Raw genomic sequence first — 19,119 nt, forward strand, 5'->3', positions numbered from 1 at the left:
CTATGTTTTTATTCTGTTATATCTTTAGTCTCAATTTAAAACAAAAATAAACTTGAAAAAAATAAAGAAAGAAGATGAAACTAAACATCTGAACCTCCTGATCTCCTGCCTTCAATAATCATCAGGATATTAAAGGAAGATTTCCTCATTTAAATAAATTCAATCTGATCTTCAGTTCCTGATCTCTGATGTCAGAATGAATCAAATCATTTCATCTGATCAAAACCTGCAGCCTGGCATGATCTAAACCTGATCTAAACCTGATCTAAACATGATCTAAACCTGATCTAAACCTGATCTAAACCTGATCTAAACCTGATCTAAACCTGATCTAAACATGATCTAAACATGATCTAAACCTGATATAATCCTCTTCCATCATCTCCCCTCCTCTCTCCTCTCCTCTGATCCCAGTGAACTTGCTCACCGTGGGTCCGGCCACTCCGTGGAGGTGCAGATCCTGGATCCGCTGAGCCGAGCCTGGCTCGCTCCACGCGGGAACCGTGGACAGCGCCAGAGTGTCCGGAGCGCGTGGGGTCCGCAGGGGGAGCTGGATCGGCGGGAGGCCAGCAGCGGCAGCGGCGGAGGAGGAAGAGGAGGAGGACTGCTATCCACTGCTCTCGCTCTCTCTCTCTCTCTCTCTCTCTCTCTCTCTCTCTCTCTCTCTCTGGAGCCCCGCCCCCTTTCTCATCTGGCCCCGCCCCTCCGCGCTCTAACCTGGACAACAGGTGAGAAAGGTGAACCAAAGGGCAACAGGCCGAGCCAAGACAGTGGTAAAGTCCTCCATATCTCCAGGTCCAATCGAACACGCTCAGACAGGGGGTGAAATTACTTTTATACATCTGGATCCCTAAATACACAAAACCCTCTAGGGGCCACTGAAAGGGGAAAGGGGAGGCAGTCTGGGGTTTTGTTTCAAGATGCCTAAAGGCATAACCTCTGATTAGTTGAAATTGATTTTATAACCTGAAATGTCACTGAATTTCTTGATGTCTCAATGAGGGAGGGTATGGATGTTTACCGCCAGCACATCATCAGCATCAAGGTGATGTCCAATGTGCTCTCACCGCGCTGCAAGGAATTTATTTTTTAAATCTAATAGTTTTTCAATTTTATCAGCAATTCATCGAATCATAAATTTAATCTGGAGAGAAAAACTAATGTGATAAATACAGAGGAAAAAGTGTTAAAATGTGAGAATAAAACATTCAGGAGATCAAAATGAATCTCAACATAAAGGAGGAAAAATTAATCAGAACTAAAGGAGAAAATAATTATCTATTTTTACAGTGTTGTTAGCTCTGGTGGAAGTAGTCCGACAGCAAGCAGGGTAGTGGCAGCGGGGGGAGACATGCGGCCAGGCCGGGAATCGAACCTGCGGCCGCCGCCTGAGGCCTCCGTGTGGGTCGTGTTTCGCCCCGGCGCCGCCACAGCAAACCTAAAGATCTGGTTTTACCTGAACGCAGCAGAAAACCCTCTGGGGTTCCCCTGAAGGTTCTGGTCCGTTTCTGCAGGTTCTGGTTCTGTTTGGTGGAGCTCGAAGCAGCCAGCTGTGTTCCCGATGTTGGATCAGAACCGATCAGAACCCGTCCCTCCTGCTGGTGGCAGATCAGCTGTAGTTCTGTGGGTCAGGACGCCACGACGACGAACATCTGTGAAAACATCCAGAGGATCCAGATGTTCCTCCACCGAGGAACGAGTTTACTTTTCAATAAAAATGTTTGTTTTGGTTTAAAATCATAAATAAAATCTGAAAAAAATGATGTCCGAAATGATCAGTCTTAATCTAATTAATCCAATCTTATTAATGCGGCAGATTTCTAGATAAATAAACCCAGAAATCATAAAGTTGGACGTTAAATATCAGAACTTTAAATAAAATCTAAACTCTGTGGTTCCATTAATACTGGTTTTACTGGGAGAGAAGCTTCTGGAGGGACTGGGAAAATAATAATTAATAGTTTAAATGTTGATGAGAGAGCAGCTGCAGGTGGTCAGTTCAGATGCAGGTTTATTAAAAACATTTTGGATTTTTTATCATTTTTGAGAAATGTAAGAAATCCCCCCCTCATGTTTTTATTTGATTCTTTTTTACTGGTTTTATTCTCTGTTTGCTTTTTGTCTCTTTGCTGCTGTTGCGGAGAATTTTCCCCATTTTGGGACAATAAAAGATTTTTCTCTTTTCCTGGAGTCCGGACCGAGGCGCCTGCCCGTTCCTCTCTCTGCTCCGGAGGTTCTGGTTCTGGTTCCTCCTGGGTCCAGTTTGGATCTTGTCTGTTCCTTGTCCCGGTTCTGTTGGGTTTCTGGTTCTGGTCAAGGTGAGTTTGTAGAACATGACCTGAATCTCTGCAGTTTCATAATGTTCATCAGACTGATGGCTTCAGGAGCCGAACTGGGTCAGAGTTCAGGCTTAGTGGTTCCGTTTCATAACTCCAGTCAGGCGGAGGCTCCATGTGTTACCTGCAGCCGCCGGCAGGGGGCAGCGGTGCAGCGTTTCAGAGCTACAGAGGAAGAAGAAGAGACCTCTGGGTCCGATCCAGTCGGTCCTCATTGATCGGAACAAGAACTCAGAATGAGTGAAGACCTGCGGGCCGAGCTGCAGGACTTCCTGCGGAAGCTGGACATCCAGACCAGCTGCGTGGAGCATCCTCCGGTAAGAACCGGAACCGGTTCTGTTCAGGCTGTAGATGGAACCTGCTGATGGAACCTGTTGAATCCCAGTCCCGTTTCTGTCTTTTAAACTAAATCCTCCTTATTTGAACGTTTTGAACAGTTGACGGTAATAATAATTTCATATTTCGATGCCCTCTGACTCGCTCTGTAATTCGGCGCCACCTTTCAGCATCACGGACCTTCCTGTGCTTCAGTTCCAGTTCAGATGAAGTTTCTGCTTCTCCACATGAACACATACAGAGTGACCCACTGGGTTCGGTTCATCAGCCGAACCTTTCATCAGATCTGGATCACCTTCAGTCATGTGCTGGGAGGTTATTCTGGGATGCATTCTGCTGCAAAACGTTTTTAATCCAATAATCTGCAGGTTTTCGAACGGAATCATTTTTTTAATGTCAGATTTATTAACTTCATTGTGATTTCTGCTGAATCGCTGCTAAATGACCAGGTTTTATGTGCTAAATATAATAAAATAAATTATTTTTCTGAACTTTTCAGAAACTTTCAGTTTTCATGACTGACTCGTTTTAGTAGCGCTGATCCATCTGGGCCAGCAGAGGGCGCCACATCATAACACACCCCATTATCGTGCTTCTTGATTTCCTAGAGTCCAACACGCAGCTGGGTCCAGCAGGTCATCCAGCGCTGCAGAGGCCCGGTACCGACCCGCATGTGTTGAAGCTGCAGGATCAGCTCTGCGAACTGGACCTGGTTCCGTTTATAACAACAGCATTAATTTGAGATATTCGGCCTCCATAGGAGGGAAAACTGGTGTTAATTTTACTATGATGTTAATTCATTCATAAATGTCACAATTTCAAGGTAAATATGTATTTAGCAAGGTAATTATTTAGTTTGATGATAACTAATATTTGGCTGAATGTTATATTATGGTATTTGCTAAATAAATGTCTTTGTAGTTTGGTATATTCAGTTTGTCAAAGCTAAGTAATATTTAGTTGAAAGCAAAACATTTAATTACCAAACTAAATATTTAATTCATTTATGCTAACTAATATTTAATTCGAAGCTAAATATTTAATTTAGCTTGTTTATTAAACATTTAGTTTGAAGTTGTGACATTTCTAAATGAATTAATGACTTGATAAAAACATGACTTTGGAAAATGAAATGAGAGAATTTAGCCGGTCTTATAAGAGGCTGAATAACTCAGATTATTGCTGATAATTTCTGAATAAGTTTATGAACAGCAGCTCATATTCATTTTTGTTTCTGATGTAATTTTGGGGTTGATTTAATGAAGCTGGAGGTTTGATCGCCTCTAGTTCAGGTTTCCTCCCATCCTGAAAGTCGTGAAGTTGTTAAAGGGTCAGAAGGAAAACCTGGATCAGGAGTTTCACTCCAAGAACAGGTAAAGTGACTCTTCCTCCAGGTAACTCTTCGTCGTCCTCCTCTTCGTCGCTGCAGGTGTTCACAGTGGAGGAGATGATGCCTCACCTGCAGGACGTGAGCGGCGCCGTCACCAAGAACCTGTTCCTGAAGGACAAGAAGAAGAAAGGCCTGTGGCTGGTGTCGGCTCGCCACGACCGCCAGGTGAGGCTGGCTCCGCCTCCCGGCCTCTGATTGGCCCAGCCGGCCTCTGATTGGCCCAGTCTGACCTCTCTGTCTGTCCGTCTGCAGGTGAACCTGAACGATCTGGCCAAGAAGCTCGGCGTCGGCAGCGGCAACCTGCGCTTCGCCGACGAGGCCGCCATGATGGAGAAACTCAAGGTAGGTCCGGGTTCTGATGGCGGTTCTGGTGGGTCGGAGCGGACTCCATGTTGGATAACGTCTTCCTCTCCCGCCAGGTGGGTCAGGGCTGCGCCTCGGCGCTGGCGCTGCTGTTCGACTCGGACCGGAGCGTGCGGCTGGTTCTGGACCGGGACCTGCTGGACGGCGGCCATCAGCTGGTCTACTTCCACCCAATGACCAACAGCGCCACTATGGGGCTGCGGCCGCAGGACCTGCTGCGCTTCCTCAGGGAGACGGGTCACGAGCCCGTCCTGGAGAGCTTCGACTAGCAACCACCCGGTTCTGGTTGTGGACCCTGTTCTGGAGTGGTCTTTCTGTCTTTCTGTCCTGAGCTTCAGGTTGGGAGTTGGAGGAAGCAGAACTTTGTAACACAACTCGTGATGGTTTTAGTTTGGTTCTAAGAACTTAAGCCTGAAGTCCAGAAACCCGACTTGGACCTCGAGGTTCTGGTTCTGGTTCTGTCTTCGGCCTCATTCTGTCTCTGGTTGTCAACAAGCTCACAGATAAACGTCCAGTTTTTATTAAAACCCGTCCACAAAGACGATCCGTCCGCAGAACCTGATTAAAACCCAAAGTGAAGCAAAATGCCTGATGGAAGATTCCTCCATCGTGTCCAGAACCGAGCTGCGGGACCAGATCCCGGTCCAGGTTCTACTAGAACATCCAGAAAGATGAAAAAATGTCATAAATGTTCAGAAAGTCATCCTGTAGATCTCTGGTGGAGATAAACCCAGAGTTTCTGCTGCTGATTCAACCAGCGCCGCGAACTACAGCTCCCCCTGCTGGTGTCAGTGAGGTACTGCAGCACGTCAGAGGAAACGGGCTGAATGCTGATCCTGTTATTAATCTGAATCTCAGTATTTCTCCAACTTTCGAGTCAAACATGTTTATAAAACAAGCAGCAATTTAATTTAATCTGATCATTAAAATCAGTTCAAACTGAACAGAAACCAGTAAAACCCCAAAGAGTGAAGAAACTTATTTATCATGAAGTTCTGACAGAAATGGAAACAAATTATAGTAAATAAAGAGAAAGAGGAAAAACAAAATTAATTCAATAAAACAAACTATTTATACCAAAGGAAACTTAAATATTGCTGTTCTGCTAATCCACCTCCTTTGCTTTTGCTTCTCCTCTCTAAATCTCACTGACCGTCTGGTTAGAAGGATGTTGGAGTAGGGGATAAGATGAACTTCCTCCTCCTCTCGCTGCATCATTTCCTCTGGGGTCAAAGGTCAACCACTATTGGGGCTTTTGAGATGCTAATCAGCAGCTCTGGGTGCTAAAAACAAAACCCCGTTGCCATGGTTATGCATCATAACAGTCTGAATGTAAAGAGTGAAAATCCTTCTAGCTGCTCAGCATCCAGAACCACAGAGAAGAACGGTCCAAACATGACTGAACCAGAACCAGCAGAACCGATCCAACACGCCGCCACCAGGGGCGCTGTTCTGGAAAAAACCAGACGGGAAACAAAAACCTGATTTAATGAAGCTTTAGTGGACCGTAAACTGGGTTATAAGATAAGACAGAATGATGCTGCGGATTTTATTCATGCTGAATAAATCAGAACCTGGTTCTGATGAGGCCCATTTAGATTAAAGCAAAAACTTTTAACCGGTTTTAAACTCATCTATTAAAAGGTTCTGGTTTTATTAACTTGAAGCAGAAAATCAATCAAGAGAAATAAATCAATTTTTAGTCTATATCACTGACAAACTTTTCATTATTCTCATTTATCAAATGATTTCCTACAGAAAATAAACAATCTCTATTTTCCTGTTTTAGTCCAAACAGAGAAAACTCATCAAATTGTTTAGTTTTTGTTGGTTCTGATGAACCCGGTCCAACAGAACCTCTAGAAACAGAAATGTTCAAAATCTGTAAAAATGACAATAATTTATATTCTAAACTTCAGAAACGTTTGGCATAAATCAGAGCAACAAGGAGCGACGAGTGTGTGTGTGTGTGTGTGTGTGTGTGTCTGCATGGCTAATGAGGCTGTGTATGTCAGTGTGTGTGTGTGTGTGTGTGTCTGTGTATGTCAGTGTGTGTTTGTGTCAGGGTGTGTGTGTGTCAGGGTGTGTGTGTGTGTGTGTGTGTGTGTGTGTGTGTGTGTGTGTCTGCATGGCTAATGAGGCTGTGTATGTCAGTGTGTGTGTGTGTCTGCATGGCTAATGAGGCTGTGTATGTCAGTGTGTGTGTGTGTCTGTGTATGTCAGTGTGTGTGTGTGTGTGTGTCTGTGTATGTCAGTGTGTGTTTGTGTCAGGGTGTGTGTGTGTCAGGGTGTGTGTGTGTGTGTGTGTGTGTGTCTGCATGGCTAATGAGGCTGTGTATTGTTGCATTGTTGGATCAAATTAGCAGCTGAATGACGGTGGCCTGCAGGTTCCCAGGGTTTTTTCACACGCTCCGGTTCTGATGTGTTTTCACATGTGAAAATATGTGTGAACCACATGTGCATTTTTCATTGTAAGGGTTTGTTTTTGTTCTGGTCCGGTTCTGGTTCGGTTCTGGTCCGGTTCTGCCCTGCCACCTGTTGTCCTAGCGCTGCTGCTGGCCCTTTAAGGAATCCAGGAAGTGGCCGGCGGCAGGAGGAGGAAACAGGTGTGCTGCTGGCAGGATGATGTCATTCCTGGCTGAGTCTCCTGCAGGGAGGAAGAGGAGGAGGAGGAGGAGGAAGGAGGCCCAGCAGGAGGAGCAGCAGGCCGCGTGAAGGTGAGCCGGTCTCGGGCCGTTAAAGGAACGTCCTGCCATTCTGGAGGTCCGGATCAGATGGAGACTCAGGTGAAGTTTCTCTCTGGCGGCATCGATCAGAGCCAAATGGGGCAAATAGAGGCTTTAAAAAACTCCATCAGAGGTTTTAACTGATGTTTGATTCAGTTCATAAACATTTAGATCAAATTTTAACAGTAAAGTTTTTAAATCTGAGATAATCTCCAGTTTAAAATGATTTTATGATTAAATCTTCCAGAACCGGATTAGCTCAGTAAATGTTTCCTTCCTGCAGAACATTTAAGATAAATAAAGTTTTATCTCGGATTGATAAACTGGTTCTGCTTTCATTAATCAGGAAACAGATTTAGTCCAGTTTAACCACATTAACTTCAGGCTGCAATATTTAAAAAGTCAGGTTGTTGTTTTTAATATTTCCAGCATTAAAAATGTTCTTGTAATTTTAACTGCAGTTTTTGCCTCAGAGTCGCTTCATGCTGATGACATCATCAGATAATAACTTTTATAAAATATTTAAACCAAAACAAAAGGCTAACACCTGTTAGCTAATAAAACCAGAGCAGTGCTGATGAGTGGAGGCTCATCGTCTGTTAGCTTTCCTGCTAATAGATGAAGAAATATTTTTGCTTAGCGTCTTGCTAACTTTTAATTTGGATAGCTCTAAATTAATTTTCTGGATAAATTTCTAAAGCGATGATTTATTTTGTTGTTTTGTAAACATCCAGCTGACATCCGTTCTGGTTATTAACTGATAAGAATCCTTCAAGTAGCTACACGTTTATATTCATGCTCTTATTTTGAAGTCTGTTTAAGCTGCAGTTCCATTTCCTCCCTCTTTTTTTCAATAAACTTTATTGAGCAACAGGCAACAACACAACAAATAAAGACTGAATGAGGTTCACAGAAGAATCCAAAACTAACACAAACATGTTGATAACATTGTGTTCTGGAGCTGCTTTGACTCCTTCATGAGGAATCTTCCAGTCTCCATGGCAACCATTCAGCCGTGCTAAACGCCTGGGAGGACGTAGCCCCGCCTTCGAGGCACAGCTCCTCCCCCACTCAGCTCCTTCTGACTACCCAGCAGCAGTTAGAGTGGCAGAAAAACATACACTACTGTTCCTTTAAATCTTTAAACTATTAAAATATTTTCATTGATCTTTGCTGAAGGAAATGTAATTTAAATAAAAATAAACCTTTAAGATCTCTGGTTCAAACTCCTGATAGGGCCACTAGTCTATGTATGCCTAGGGCCGGCTGTGAGAATGAGCTGTAGCGAGTTGGAGCTGAGAACAAACTGTTACGGCTCTGTGTGTGTGTGTGTGTGTGTGTGTGTGTGTGTGTGTGTGTGTGTGTGTCATCATCATATGACTGCTAGAGTAAACAGCTGGGATGTGATATGGGATAACAGAGGTGATGTTATGCAGGACAGACACACACACACTCACAGGTGTGTGTGTGTGTGTGTGTGTGTGTCACCTGACAGGATGTTTAATGTTCAGCTGGTTCAACTCGTCATGGTTCTCCTCCTCTGATCATCATTGAAACTCAACCAGCTGTTTCTGGTTGAGTTTTCCATCTTTAGGAAAATTTCCAATAAACTCTGAATATTATTTTTTTCTAATTATGCATTAGAAAAAATGCAGATAATTTTTGAATTTCAGTGGAATCACAAAAAAATGGAAAATTTGATTAGAAATAAATCAACAGAGAACAAATGAATGTAATAATTAGAAACATCAACAAGCTTTTATTCAGTTTTCAAGTTTTTTCTTTTCAAATGATTATAAATTAAGCCCCACCCACAAATGTCTCCAGAACCAAAAATAATAAACATTATTCTAACATGGTTCTGTGTATTAAGACACTTTAAAATGATAAAATATTAACTTAAAACCCTTAAAAATCTGATATGACAAATCAGATTTTGTTGGAGGAAAACATCAGTGACCTTTGACCTCTGTGTGGCCGTTTATTCCCATTAGACGAATAAAAACCTGCATCAGAACGTCGGCCTCCATCTGGACTGGTTCTGTTTGTTCTGCTGACCCAGAGCAGGAACTGGAACCACTCAGGCCCGGTTCTGCTTGCAGACATAAGGTCCAGAGTGGTTCTGACCCGGCTCAGCGGACCGACCCAGCAGGAGCTGAAAACAGGCGGGTTGTTTTCCACAGCAGGAAACAGGAAGCAGGACAGTTCTGACCCGACTCTGGTTCTGGTTCTGAGCTGGTCAGAAGGTTTTAACCTGAACAGATCATCAGAACCCCATCAGAACCCCATCAGAACCTGTTCTGATTTAGTGTTTTAATGTGACTCTGGACCTGAAAGCTGTAGATCTTTATAAACTCAGAACCAGAACCTTCAGCTGCTGCTTAACCCAGAACAGTCTAAAGGTCTCGGTTCTTTATGAGCAGAACCCAGCTGTTTAAAAGCCTGAGCCCGTCTGAGCCGGTTGGACCCGGTTGGGCCCGGTTTAATAGAAGCCAGGCGGAGGAGGAATGTTTGAGGTTCTGAGCTGCGGTTCAGATGAGATCTCCACCCAAACCCAGAGCTGCTGCAGCAGCAGACATCCCAACTCTCTGCCGGCCCTACAGCTGGTTCTGGAGGGTTCTGGAGGGTTCTGATGACCCGAATGCTGCAGAACCAGATGAGACGGGTCCTGGTTGTTCTACAGTGACTAAAAGTTCCTGTTTGTTTTATGATCAGAACCAGAGGAGCAGCTCAGAGTAAACGTCTCACTGACTGCGCTAATGCTGGAGCTAATTTTAGCATTTTTGCTAATGCTGTTGAAACTTTAGCGCACTTAGCTTCCATGATAAATTCTAAATTTACTCAGCAGATTTTTTAAAACTTTCAGTTGAATAAATTTCAACATCTGTGTTGTTTATGTCTATGCTCTTACTTTGAAAGGTTTGAAGTCTGTTTCATTTCCTCTCCTCGCCTCCTTTCACTTTTTTCTAGAAACTTTGAGGATGTGACAAACAAATGGAAGAAATATACAGAATACATCGTTTACATGAGCAAACAACCAGAGCCGTTAATTAAATAATGCATAAAAAAATTACAGATATTTGTTTTGATTTTTCAACATGGTTTAATTTAGTGGTTTAGCATTAGCTTCTGCTAAATGCCATGTTAGTGTAGTGACTTAATGTTAGCATAGCTAATGCTGAATACTTTATGGTTAGCGTAGCTAACCTTTTGGCTAGCAGTGCTTCACAAAATAAATGTTCTGCTCAGATGCTGAATATTTTATAAGAAAACCAGAAAGAAACAAACAGAGAATCTGAACCGATTAAAGCATCAGAACCAGAACCAGAGCTCTTCATTTCAGAACCGAGACCAAACCCAACAAAGAGATCTGATGTGGGGCCTCTTCATCCAGCTCAGCCCGGGGCCCGGTTCCTCCTGACTCCGTCTGTGTTGCTGTGTTTTGGGTCTGCAGCAGAACCGCAGTGTGTTCTGTTTGTAGTAAACGGGTCAGGATCAGAACCAACGAGTCAGCAGAGAGCTGCGTCGGTCCCCAGCTGCCGGATCGATGCTCACTGCTTCTACCGGATCAATAACCTGATCAATACTCAGAGCCGCTGGCTGCTCGGTCAGCTCACAGCGGCGATCCAGGTCCAAATGGTTCTGACGGGTCGACCCGGTCCAACCTGCTGCTGAGGGAGAAAATAACTCAATAATTCCACTTTTGATTTGTGTTTTTTATATTTGGTTATAGATTTATATAATTAAAGGAGAATAAATAGAACACAATAAAATAAAATAATGAAATCATATTTTTAGATTTTTTTTCACTGGGATTTTTTGCTCCTTGGTTGGTTAAAAATTAAATTTATTTTTATTTCCCTGTAATCGTCTTTCTCTATGCAAATGTTTGTGTTGCAGGAATAATAAACATGAAAATAAAAATCCAGGAAATGTAGAAACAGATTTATTAAACAGGCAGAAAGTAAAGAAATGTAACTGGAAATTAATAAAATATCTTAAATTATCTAATTTAAAGTGAAAATTCAAAACAAAAGAAATAAATCAAAAAATATTTAAATTTACTGGAAACAACAAAAACTGATTCCAGAAAAACAAAAACTTAGATCTGATTTATTTAAAACGTTTATCTGAATGTATTCCCTCATAAGGAAATAATCCCAGCTGGTTTCCATCGTGTTTCTCTACTTCTGGACTTTGACTAGGCCGCAGCTCTGCAGCCTTCAGAACCACCGGCTCATTCTTCCTGAACTTTTTATTTCTGTTTTTAGGTTTTAACAAGAAGAAAAACATCAAACTTTAACAAAGCGGATCCAGGTTCTATTATGGGATGTTGATGGGAAATGATGACGTCACAAAGCAGAAAGTTTCATCCGATCAGAAACCTGAAGGTTATCGCACCTGGACCCACCAGAACCTAAATGGACCGGGTCAACCGGGTCCGCTGGGTACCTGCCCCCCTCACGCGCACAGACAGGCGCGCTCCCGGCCGTGCCCGCGCCGGGCTGTGCGCGTGCCCGTGCTGCAGGTAGTAACTCCGCCCCCTCCGTTCAGCACAATACCCGCCGCTCCGGTCCGGTCCGGTCTGTCCTGTCCGGGTCCACTCTGCCGTCCGGCCCCGGGCTGCCCCGCATCCTGGCCGGGTGAAGGTCTCCCCCTCCGGCTGCAGGTGAGCCGCTCCGCCGAACCTCGGTGTTCCGGTTCTGACCGCGTCCTGCTCGCTGTGATGCTTTGGCAAGGAGCTGCCGCTGCTCCGCAGTCCGGTTCCGATTCTGGAGCTGCGATCCTCTCCGGTTCGGCCTTGTCCCGGCCTGCGGTGCTGGTCGGGCTCGGTTCCGGCCCGGTTCCGGTCCGCTCCGGGCTCTTTGTTCCCTGAAGTTTGCTGGAAGTGATGTCATGCTTCCCGCTCCGGACTCCGGCTGGAAAACTGCCGCTTCACGCTGCGGTTCGGCCGGTTCTGCTCAGCCCGGGTCCGAGTCGGGTTCGGCTCTGAGGGATCCGGATGGTTCGGGTTTGATGAGAACCGTCCGGGTTGGTTCGTGGGTTCTGGACTCCCGGCTGTGGATGATTCCCACCGGGAACAGCAGGAGGAGCCGTTCCCACACCGACCTGGTTCTGGTTCTGGACCCGGTTCTGGTTCTACTACGACTGGAACAAAGTTTCTGTTGTGTTCCACCAGAAAGTTCTGATCTGAGCAGAACTTTCCTGAAAGCTGAGGAAGGAGTCCAGAACCGGTTCTGAAGGTTCTGGACTCATCCTGAACCCAAAGCTGCTGCGGTTCTGATGAGGTTCTAGAAGGCCCGGTCCAGATCAATTACAACTCAAACCAGAACCATGACCGGGTTCTGCTCCGACCAGGAGAGTTCTGGTTCATTGGCTCTGGTGAATCCGACCCAGCCTGGTTCTATTGGGTCAGAGCTCCAGCATTAAGACCCGTGGGTTCTGGTGTTACTGGGCCCATTAATGAGGTTCTGGATGTTTTCACTCTGGTGCCCGAAGCTGGTTCTGATCGACCCGTTCAGCTGGTGACATACTGACTGCTCAGCTCTTCTCCATTGGACTTGATCTGGACCAGAACCAGCTGGTTCTGATGCTCCCAGCTATGATGCTGCCACCGCCGTGCTTTAACACTGAGGAGACTCCAGCTGTCCAGACCAGAACAGAACCCTGGTTCTGGATCCGGTTCTGGATCCTGTCAATTAGTAAAAACTAACGCCTGAGGCAGAGAGAAGATTCTGACTGGACCGGTTCTGAAACATCCCGGTCAGCAGCAGAACCATGAGGAAGAGGAGGAGGAGGAAGAGCAGCTCCTCCCAGATTATTAAAGTGAAACCAGAACTTTGGATCTGGTTCTGATGTGTTTACACGTCCAGGTTATGTTCAGGTGGAGCTCAGACAAAAGATCCGATCAGAACCTTGTTCTCCAGAACTACGGTGGCCTGCAGGTATCTGGTCTGCCCATCTTCACTGAAGGTCGACTCCCCCTGGTGGCCTGGAGGATTTACGTTCTGTGGAGAAAGTTTACAGTGTTTGATACTCGATGTTTGTATCTGCAGCATTTTTCTCTTGTATTTCTGTGTTTTAGAGTTTGCTTCGTTTATGCCAGGGGGCCCAAAGTGGGTCCTGGAGGCCCAAAGTGGGTCCTGGAGGCCCAAAGTGGGTCCTGGAGGACCAAAGTGGGTCCTGGAGGACCAAAGTGGGTCCTGGAGGACCAAAGTGGGTCCTGGAGGGCCAAAGTGGGTCCTGGAGGACCAAAGTGGGTCCTGGAGGGCCAAAGTGGGTCCTGGAGGCCCGGCATCCTGCATGTTTTAGTCTCTCCCTGGTGGTTGGAACATTAGGCCTCTAATGAGCATCATTTGATGGAGGTGGCTGCCTGCTGATGGAACTGAGCTGAGAATCATCCTGCAGACCGAGTCAAACGGGTCAGCGGCTCCGTCTTCACCGACGCTCCGTGGTCCGGTCGTCTGCCATGGGTTTAAATGGACCGGACCCAGTTACCGGCCACAACCGGGTTCCTGTGGTCACTCTGATGATGATACTTTAATTTATAGCAACTTTTAAACAAATGTTACAAAGTGAAGAAAAATACGGTACCAGAGGTTCTGAAGCAGCTCTGGCTGTTCGGACCAGAACCAGAGGTTCTTCCTTCAGGATCTTTGTCCAGATTTCTGGCCTGGTGCTTAAACACGGACCCGATTGGACCTTCAGAACTTCAGATCTGACAACGTCGCTGAGGAGGATTGTGGCGGCTGTGATGCGTTCGCTGACCGTTGGAAAATAGAGTTCTGTTTTCAGAAGCTGCAGGTCAGGCTGATCTGATTGGTCCGTCTCTGTCCAATCAGATTCTCCATAAATCATCAGGGTATCAGGATAAGGAAGTCAGGAACACCCTGGGTTCTGGTGGGTCCAGTAGAACCTTACTGGGTTCTGTGTTTTCCTGTGATTATCTCTGGTTCTGCAGCAGTAGAGTCTGGCTGATTGGGTCTTACAGAACCAGTCCAGTTGGTACCACTCCAGCTGCCAGAACCTTGATCCATGGCCCTGCTGGCCTCCTCCCAGTCCTCCCAGAGCTCCCAGTTGCTGCCGGGCCTCTGGCAGCCCAGTGGGCCTGGAGGTGCCAAGCCAGCCGGCTAAATGAGAGCTGATTATAGAGCTGTGTGTGTGTGTGTGTGTGTGTGTGTGTGTGTGTGTGTGTGTGTGTGTGTGTGTGTTGTGGCTGCTGCTCTGTTGCATAACCAGTTTTACACCAAATAGGCTGCACTGTCGCCAGGACGACCCCCGACCTGCAGGACGACCTCCGACCTGCAGAGGTCACTGCCCTGCAGGTCAATCTGCTGGTTTCTGTTTCCTCCTTCGTTAATCTGAAGTTGGTTATTCTGAGGATGAGTCTGGATTAAATCCACCCAAATTATCCAGGAAGCGTTGGATTGAGGAGAAACGTCCTGGCTGTTCAGAGAGGCGGCACGGTGGTGGCTGCTGCAGCTGACATGCTGAGGGCCGGACCTGGACCCGGCCTCCAGGATCAGACATGCTTTATTCTGTCGGTGGTGGACACAGTCTGCTAAAACGCTAACAGCTGAGCTATGTTTTGTTAGCGTTGTTGCTAACTTTGAAAACAGACATGAACAAACCAACAGGGTCACTGAACAATAATAGTCTCCGTCCGTCTCCTCAGTATTTGGTCAAAAAGTTCTTCCATCTAACTAACTTTCCCCAGACTGCTGGGATTATTCTGGAGGGTGAAAGCAGGTCAAAGGTCAAAGGTTTATAATTAGTGAATACAGATGATTCTGAGAGGTTTCTTCCACAGTCTGAGGTTTTACTTCCAGCTGCTGTCAGAACCGGGCCTGACGGGTCCGTGGGCTCCAGAACCCAGCTCCACTCAGACTCTGTAATCCCTCAGTTTGATCAGCTGATCCGACGGTTTGCCGCCCCTGATTCCCAGCAGGAAGCCCCTCAGTGGCACCGCCTGGTGGCAGACAGAACCGCCTGGCGGTTTCAGCCGGGTCCAGTCCGGGTGGAGTCTGTCTGGCTGCTGGTGTAGTAAACAAGCGCTCCTTAATCCTCTGACTCCCTGAGCATCTCAGAACCAGCTCCCTGGGTGGTTCATCCAGAACCCCTTCGGTTCTACCATGTGGTTCTGAGTCACAGTCTGGTCCCAGCAGGTTCTGACCCAGTTGGTGGAACTGGACCAGACGGCTGCAGTGACGCACCGTCTGAACCAGTAATTCTGGGTTTTCCTCTGTCATTACTGGGAGCTGGAGCCTCAGTTCCTGCTGCGTCAGCGTTCAGAACCGGGCCGGGCTCTGATTCAGATCAGACTGTATCTGCTGGTTCTGGCTCCCTGGCCCGGCCTACAGGTTCTGATCCGGCCCGTCAGCTTGGTGTAGCGTTGGGATTTTCTCAGTTTCAGGGAGAGAAACGGGAATGTTTGTTTAGGAATCTTGTTATTCCGGGATGATCAGCTCTTTCTTCTCCTGCAGATCTGTGCCATCCCCAGACGCCTCCGCTGACCTTTGACCCCTGGCCTGCCTTTCAAAGTGTCAGATTTGGGAAATACAACCATTCCTTGAATCCTCACTGGAAGCCTGAGCTGCTGGAGCTGAACTACATGTCCTGATTGTTTTTATTTTTGAAGTTTTTGTGGTAAAACAACAGGAGAAATCTTTGATAAAAGCTGATTTTTGGGGGTTTGTCCGGGAGTTTTCCTCGCCTGCGTCCTCCGGTCCGGAGCAGATGGATCCCTGGACCGGAGAACCAGGAAGTTGATACGGGCCGGGCCACAGCAGAGGGAGGAGCATGTCCTGGAAGAGGAACTACTTTGCATCGGGAGGCGGCGGAGGCACACCGGGAGTGGTGGCGGCGCACACCATGGCGTCCATCGCTCCCAGTAAGGGGCTGAGCAACGAGCCGGGTCAGAACAGCTGCTTCCTGAACAGCGCCCTGCAGGTACCACACACACACACACACACTGAGACACACACACTGAGACACACACACACACACACACTGAGATACACTGAGACACACACACACACACACACAGAAACACACACACTGAGACACACACACACACACACACTGAGATACACTGAGACACACACACACACACACACAGAAACACACACACTGAGACACACACACACACACAAACTGAGACACACACACACACACACACACTGAGATACACTGAGACACACACACACACTGAGACACACACACACACACACACACACACACACACACTGAGACACACACACACACACTGAGATACACTGACACACACACACACACACACACACACACACACTGAGACACACACACAGAAACACACTGACACACACACACACACACACTGAGATACACTGAGACACACACACACACACTGAGACACACACACACACACACACACACTGAGGCACACACACACACACACACACTGAGATACACTGAGACACACACACACACTGAGACACACACACACACTGAGACACACACACACACTGAGACACACACACACACTGAGACACACACACAGAAACACACTGACACACACACACACACACACACACACACTGAGACACACACACACACACACACACACACTGAGATACACTGAGACACACACACACACTGAGACACACACACACACTGAGACACACACACACACACACACACACACTGAGACACACACACACACACATGTTTGTGTTGCTATCTTTGTGGGGACTTTCCATTGACTTCCATTCATTTCCACAGCCTAAACCTGACCTTTACCCTTTTCCTAACCCTAACCAACCAAAACTCAATTCATACCTTAGCCCTAACTCTGACCCCTGACCCAAAAACAGGGTTTCCCCTTGTGGGGACCAGGCTCCGGTCCCCACAAGGAGCGATTGGTCCCCACAACGTATTACAAACAAACGCACTGAGACACACACACAGCGTTCCTGTTAATTCCCTGAACAGATTATAAAACATAGAAATCTCATCTAGAATATCTGATCTGTTTTACTTTATTATTATTAGTATTATTATTTAGTGCTGTTTAAAATATTTTTATTTGAATTTATTAATTAATAATATTATTTTAAAAATCATTTATTTCTTTTTATTATTTTGTTACTAATTAATATTTGAAAATATAGATAATGATTAAAAATATTTAAGTTCATATAATATTTAATGTTATTTTTATTCTTCCTCATTATGTTTTATTATTTGGTGTTATTTGTATATTTTAAATAATAATAATAATAATAAAGCTTTATTATTATTGGAGGAGGTGTTATTAATTATTAATTATTAATTGTCAAATATTTTAATATCGCTAAACGATATTTAAATCGGGTCGGGTTTCTGCAGCTGATTGTCGATCCGGTTAATTTCTGCTGAACTTGTAGAGTTTGGTTTTCTTTTCTGACCCGGTTCTGGTCAGAGTTCTGGACCGCTGTGTTCCTGCTGCAGTAGAACCTCAGAACCTTTCCCAGCGCCGGTTCCGGTCCAGTCATCTGAAAGGTCCGATTGGTTCCAGCGGAGCGGGAAACGGGCCACCCCCAGAACCTGTCACAGCAGTGATGGTTCTGATGAATCGGGCCGGACCGAACTGGCCTTTCAGAACTCTGTGATCCAACAGAGCAGAACCGGTCACTCGGTTCTTCCAGAACTTTCCTGCAGCCATTTGGACCTCAGAACCGAACCATCAGAACCAGAGCCACGGCGCTGCAGCGTCCTGGACCGGTTCCACTGCCAGGTTCTGCTCCGGGCGTCCCGCAGAGCCGTGAGCAGACGGTCCAGTACCAGAACCCGGCAGCATATTGGACCTAGCAGGGGGGCGGGACAAACAGAACTGAGTCAGCACTTCCTGCCGGGTCCGTTCAGGTTCTGTCTCTGCTCAGCCCGTCTCTGGTTCTGGTTCCCTCTGATCAATGCTGGCCCATTTAAATCCGGACGGGTTCCGACCCGTTTCACCAGCGAGCCGCTTGTGGTGCTAGTGGGAGACGGCCGGTCACCATGGCAACCCAAACATCATCGGGCCGGCTGCATCCAGGTGACAGAACCAGAACGGTACCGGTTCTGGTCCGGAGCCCTCAGTGACACCTGGTGGTGGAGGCGGGAACTGCAGCGATCAGAACCAGTTAAACCAGTAGAGCAAAACGTTTCCCTGGAGAGACGGACCTGAAGAAACATGATGTTCTACAGAACCGGTCCATCATCATCATCCTCAAACCCACAGGAGGCTGCTGCAATCTGATTGGTCCGTTTGGACCCAGAACCACAACCAGAACCAGAACTGTTCCATGTATTTGACAGTGATGGTTCTGTCCTCAGGTTCTGGTTCTGGTTCTGTCCTCAGGTTCTGGTTCTGGTTCTGTCCTCAGGTTCTGTGGCACCTGGATATCTTCCGTAGGAGTTTCCGTCAGCTCTCCTCCCATAAGTGCCTGGAGGATTCCTGCATCTTCTGCGCGCTGAAGGTGAGGACCAGGAGCTCGGCCCGGTCCTGGCCCAGTTCTGGCCCGGTTCTGACCTGCTGTCTGCTCTCCTCCAGAACATCTTTGCCCAGTTCCAGTTCAGCAGTGAGAAGGTTCTGCCGTCCGACGCGCTGCGCAGCGCGCTGGCCAAGAGCTTCCAGGACCAGCAGCGCTTCCAGCTGGGCATCATGGACGACGCCGCCGAGTGCTTCGTAAGGCCGGAACCGGGCCGGAAACAGGCCGGAACCGGGCGGTCCGACCGCAGCTTCACTCTGGTTCTGTGTGTTCTCAGGAGAACATCCTGATGAGGATCCATTTCCACATCTCAGACGAGACCAAGGAGGACGTCTGCACCGCCAGGCACTGCATCCCGCACCAGAAGTTCGCCATGACGCTGTTCGAGCAGGTGAGGCGGCCCGACAGAACCGGCAGGACGGACAGGAGGTGTGTTGGTCTGTAGAGCAGGTGAGACTAACCTGCTGTTTCTCTCTCTCTCT

At 46.8% G+C, this 19,119-nt stretch overlaps 2 protein-coding genes across 5 annotated transcripts in view; both read left to right on the forward strand.

Moving 5' to 3' along the window:
* The first annotated feature begins 2,495 nt into the window (after nucleotides 1–2,495).
* On the forward strand, nucleotides 2,496–4,969 carry prorsd1 (prolyl-tRNA synthetase domain containing 1). Its single transcript, XM_014971701.2, has 4 exons — nucleotides 2,496–2,653; nucleotides 4,102–4,227; nucleotides 4,315–4,404; nucleotides 4,482–4,969. The coding sequence occupies exons 1-4, from the start codon at nucleotides 2,573–2,575 to the stop codon at nucleotides 4,692–4,694; spliced, it is 510 nt and encodes a 169-aa protein (XP_014827187.1). The 5' UTR covers nucleotides 2,496–2,572; the 3' UTR covers nucleotides 4,695–4,969.
* Nucleotides 4,970–6,730: 1,761 nt separating this feature from the next.
* usp54a (ubiquitin specific peptidase 54a) overlaps nucleotides 6,731–19,119 on the forward strand; it is a 29,632-nt gene continuing 17,243 nt past the window's right edge. The window contains exons 1-6 of one of the 4 annotated variants that reach the window (XM_088013346.1): nucleotides 6,731–7,211; nucleotides 11,423–11,820; nucleotides 15,635–16,100; nucleotides 18,533–18,625; nucleotides 18,700–18,834; nucleotides 18,915–19,028. In XM_088013346.1, the coding sequence (XP_087869472.1) occupies nucleotides 15,951–16,100; nucleotides 18,533–18,625; nucleotides 18,700–18,834; nucleotides 18,915–19,028 (492 nt within the window). In that variant the 5' untranslated portion in view covers nucleotides 6,731–7,211; nucleotides 11,423–11,820; nucleotides 15,635–15,950. The remainder of the gene's footprint in view (nucleotides 7,212–11,422; nucleotides 11,821–15,634; nucleotides 16,101–18,532; nucleotides 18,626–18,699; nucleotides 18,835–18,914; nucleotides 19,029–19,119) is intronic. The other 3 variants (XM_088013343.1, XM_088013344.1, XM_088013345.1) reach the window with 3 other exon arrangements.

Source organism: Poecilia mexicana, unplaced genomic scaffold (assembly GCF_051168715.1).
Source record: "Poecilia mexicana isolate PSO_F unplaced genomic scaffold, ASM5116871v1 scaffold_15, whole genome shotgun sequence".
NCBI classification, from domain to species: Eukaryota; Metazoa; Chordata; class Actinopteri; order Cyprinodontiformes; family Poeciliidae; genus Poecilia; species Poecilia mexicana.

Bases quoted from the DNA above. Each gene is read 5' to 3' on its own strand.
- prorsd1 (XM_014971701.2), top strand. From the start codon at position 2,573: ATGAGTGAAGACCTGCGGGCCGAGCTGCAGGACTTCCTGCGGAAGCTG. The intron at 2,654-4,101 runs GTAAGAACCGGA...TCGTCGCTGCAG, and splicing joins GCTGCGTGGAGCATCCTCCG to GTGTTCACAGTGGAGGAGAT. The intron at 4,405-4,481 runs GTAGGTCCGGGT...CTCTCCCGCCAG, and splicing joins CCATGATGGAGAAACTCAAG to GTGGGTCAGGGCTGCGCCTC.